The sequence below is a fragment of the Seriola lalandi genome, unplaced genomic scaffold (genome assembly GCF_002814215.2).
Source record: "Seriola lalandi dorsalis isolate HSWRI2012SDOR001 ecotype SW California unplaced genomic scaffold, Sedor1 jcf7180002054885, whole genome shotgun sequence".
NCBI classification, from domain to species: domain Eukaryota; kingdom Metazoa; phylum Chordata; class Actinopteri; order Carangiformes; family Carangidae; genus Seriola; species Seriola lalandi.
In genome coordinates this window covers 1,789,924-1,793,752 of record NW_019525437.1, presented here as the reverse complement: position 1 = coordinate 1,793,752, position 3,829 = coordinate 1,789,924, and the positions used below count along the sequence as shown (strand labels likewise).

At 43.0% G+C, this 3,829-nt stretch overlaps 2 protein-coding genes across 2 annotated transcripts in view; one reads left to right on the top strand and one right to left on the bottom strand.

The window, feature by feature from the left end:
* The first annotated feature begins 338 nt into the window (after positions 1–338).
* Positions 339–1,604, top strand: LOC147817816 (uncharacterized). The gene has a single exon (XM_087179984.1). It carries the CDS (start codon positions 339–341, stop codon positions 1,602–1,604), a length of 1,266 nt encoding a protein of 421 aa, XP_087036110.1.
* A 1,350-nt stretch (positions 1,605–2,954) lies between these two features.
* Positions 2,955–3,829, bottom strand: part of LOC111671641 (flavin-containing monooxygenase 5-like) — a 5,291-nt gene continuing 4,416 nt past the window's right edge. The window contains exon 8 of the mRNA XM_023428777.2: positions 2,955–3,829. This exon is cut by the window's right edge and continues 151 nt beyond it. Coding sequence (XP_023284545.1) covers positions 3,363–3,829 — 467 coding nt within the window. The 3' untranslated portion in view covers positions 2,955–3,362.

Here is a 3,829-nt window from a genome sequence, read left to right as displayed (position 1 = left end):
TTTATGTTAGGGTTAATCCGAATAAGTCATTCCAAACATCAGGTACTCAGTAGAAGAGCTTAACAGAATGTACCTGCATAGGTCGCCATTTTGGCTTCTCTGTTGTGAAGGGGATCAAAGCGCACTTCAAAGCAACTGACACGTCACTTCCGGTAAAATGCTCGTAGATTATAAATAAACGTGGAGCATGAATACGTTTTGAAAAGGCAAACGGACCGACAGAGTTCTCACAACACCGACTGAAAACAACATTTTTGACTTACAACATTTACATTTACAGACACTTTGATCCAAAGAGACTTACAAGTGTGGGACAATACTAAAGCTTCAATTAGAAAATGAAGTCCCAGGAGAGTACCACAGCCTGTAAAGAGTTTGAATCCCTTTGTGAAATCAACAGGGTCCTCCTCTGTAAAAACAAGGTCCTGTGCCTCAAAAATGAAAACCTAACTTCAGAGAAGGAGGCTTTGCAGATTTGGATGAGTGACCTGATGGACCAAGGGGAGGAGGACGCCAGTGTCCCTGAAATAAGGGAGACTGTTAAGACAGATTTCCAACAGCAAATCACAACCCCTGACTACTGTGAGTCCTTCTGCCAGGCCAACCAGGTCCTCATCCAGAAAAACAGCGCCCTCCACATAAAAAATGACAACATGTCTGAAGAGATAGAAGCTCTTCAGAAACAAATCGATGAACTGATCAGCCAGAAGACAAAGGTCACCAGCAGTGTCTCTGAAATAACGACAGCTACACAGTTTAATGAAAGGTACATGCAGAATCATAAGCTCCGGGTGGAGCAGGAGACCTTGGGGCAGGACGCCGGTAAGCTGAAAGCGAGTGAAAAGTTGAGGCTGCGTAAAATGGATGGAAAGGAAACTCAGAGCTTGAGCACACTGCAAAACATGGAGAATGCCTACAATCTCCTTCTACAAGAAAAAGAGGCCTGGGAGGAAAATAAGAAACAGCTGATGCAGGAGATCACCGTTCTCAAAGAAGAGAGGTCTGAGACTGAGGCGAAGGAGCAACAGGTCCTGAAGGACAAGGAGGCTTTGCTAGAGCAAATGGATGCAATCACCAAAGAGGCAAAGATGAGCCGAGTGGCGTGGGACCAGGAGAGAGAAATCTTAGAGAGAGAGATTGTGACCCTAAAAAAACAGAAGCATGAGTTTGAGGAGAGAGCAAAAGAGTCCATCCGAGTCGAGGAAACTCTGCGGAGTGACGTGAATGAGACGGGCGGCAGGGCGGAGAAGAGACTGAGAACAGACCTGGACCTGGCAGAAGCATTTCATGGCATTGACGAGCTGCTTCAGGTGAAGCTTCTAGAGGAGGTGGATGCCCTTCGTGAAAAGGTAAGGGAGCTTGAGGAGAAGCTGCAGAGTCAGGACGACTCGAGCTTGAAGGAGCACAGCTTGCCAAGTGAACCCGACACACTCTCACTGAGGCACAGGTTTGTGAGGTTCTTCATCCCAGGGTGGAGGAGGAGATACTCAAGTGCAGAGACGGTGGAGTATGTGAAGCCCGAGGAGCAGAGCAGAGAGGAGATCCAGAGGGGACGAACACTGCTGCAGAGGGTTGTCACTTTCTATAGGAGGACGAGGACATAGAACATAGACTTAGGACTGGAGTTTCTCTCTCTCTCTTTCTGTCTCTCTCTCTTTTCCTGTCTGTCTCTGTGTCTCTCTCTGTCCCTCAGTTTTAATTAACTAACCTCAACCATTAGTGGGAATGAATAAAAAAAACTAATGAATAAAGCATGATAAAAATAATTTCATATGCGTGCGGTTTTATTCATCATTCATCAATCATCTTTGTCCATAAATACAAAGTGTCTGTTGTAATGTGAGCTCAGGTGAGATCACAGTCTTGATACAGGTGTCAGTGACAGACTCGCTCAGGGTACAAGAGGAGCAATGGATTACACTTTAGTTCCCTGATTCAGACTGAGATAAAAACTGGCTTTTCATATAAAGCTTTTCATAGTTTTTTCAGTTTGCACTATCACAACAACAGCAGAGAACAACGCCTCACTACTTATCTAAAGCTGGTGCAGAAATGATCAGCATGAAAATGAATCTAATCAGTCCTGTAAATCAATTTGTACATAAACTGACTGAAGTGTATTTTTTGAAGCTTTAGACAAAAATGAATATGTAGGTGTGCAGGCTTATTGGTGAAATAATTGTGAACCTTTTATCAATAAAACAATGAAACCATCTTAAAAATCTTTGACATCCTTACTGGCTTCAATATCACTGTTTGGCCTTGTCACAAAGGCAAATGTCCAAAGTTCAACAATAAAAATAAATGAATGTTGTCATGGCTGACCTGCTGTGCTGCAGCCCGTTGAACCGTGGAGCAGCCTGACTGACCCCATGTCTGATGGACGGGGGGGGGGGGAGGACACCAGAACCCAGTGGCACAAGTTGATTATTAACAAACCTTTGCACATGAAATCCACATCTTCATGAATTAAACTGAACTTTGCTTTTCATGAGGGACAGGATGACACTTAGCAGCTGCACACACTCTGCAACCATTCACACAAACTCCCAGCATGCAGTGCAGAGGAGAGAACATAACACAAGTTCCACAATATTAAGACTCATAATAAGACTTATAGCCTAATAATAATGATAGGACTAATAACAACAATAATAATAAACAGACTGATAATAGTAATTGCCACATTATTTCAAACTAAAGATGCATATTAGCGCTTTTTTATTTCAGTTAAACATTCTCCAAACATAGTAGCTATGATAATGTGTCTAAAGTCAGTAAATCAGTGTGTGCTACATCTTCTTTATAGAATAAAGAACTGAAGAAATGAATGGAAGGATAAAGCATGAGGTTTTTATAACTGTTGTTTATAAATTGTGTATCATAAATGTATGTGGTGCTGTAGTTATGTATTATTAGGTACTGTAGGACACACCAGGACACAACAAGTTACATATGAATTAATAACAAATTTTATACAATTATATCAATATAAAGAACTGGTAATAAAATAAAACAACGCGCAGTTCTACATGGTTCATGTGAATGGAGGTTTTCATATCATGTCAGTGTCACTGCTGCTCAGCTCATCTTCATGTTCCATAATAAGAAACATGACTTCTGGCTGTTCTTGCACCGTTTTTAGTTAAATGACACTTTGATATATTAAGTGGAAAATTAAAAACTAGATACTTCCTGTCCAAAGTAATGCACCATAAACCCTGATATCCATCATTTAAACTCTGTAAATCCAGATTCATCAGATTTGTTGAGAACTATACGAGGCAGGCACAATGCAGAGTATTGTGATATAATCTATGTTAAAATGAAGTAAGAGTGATCAGAGCTGAGTGTGAATCTCATCACTGTGCAGGCAGGTAGATTTTTATCTTGTGCAGCAGTGCAGTGGGATCTTGGAGGAAAGCTGGAAGGTTGTTCCTGTGAACGTATGCAGCCAAGCCCACAGCAGCAGCTGAACCAATCAGAGGCCACTTAAATGATCTCTTGGGTTTGGGCTCATCACAGAGCCTGGTCTGCATGGGCTGAGCCACTCTGTCCCACTGAGTGAGGATGGCCTGACGGGCCCCGGCCCACTTTCCTGGCCCTCTGAGACGATACTGATACGGCGTGCAGGGACCAAGCATCAGGTTCAGACCCAGCCTGGGATCAGTCAGCAGCAGCCTCAGGATGTTGGGTTGAACCCCCACCAGCTCCGCTATCTCATCCATGTAGCTGACATAGTCGACCTGGATGGTGTGTCTCTGACTGGTGACGTACCTGAGAAACAGACCTGAGCTGGTTTTGTTGTGGAGAACAACATTTGGTGCTT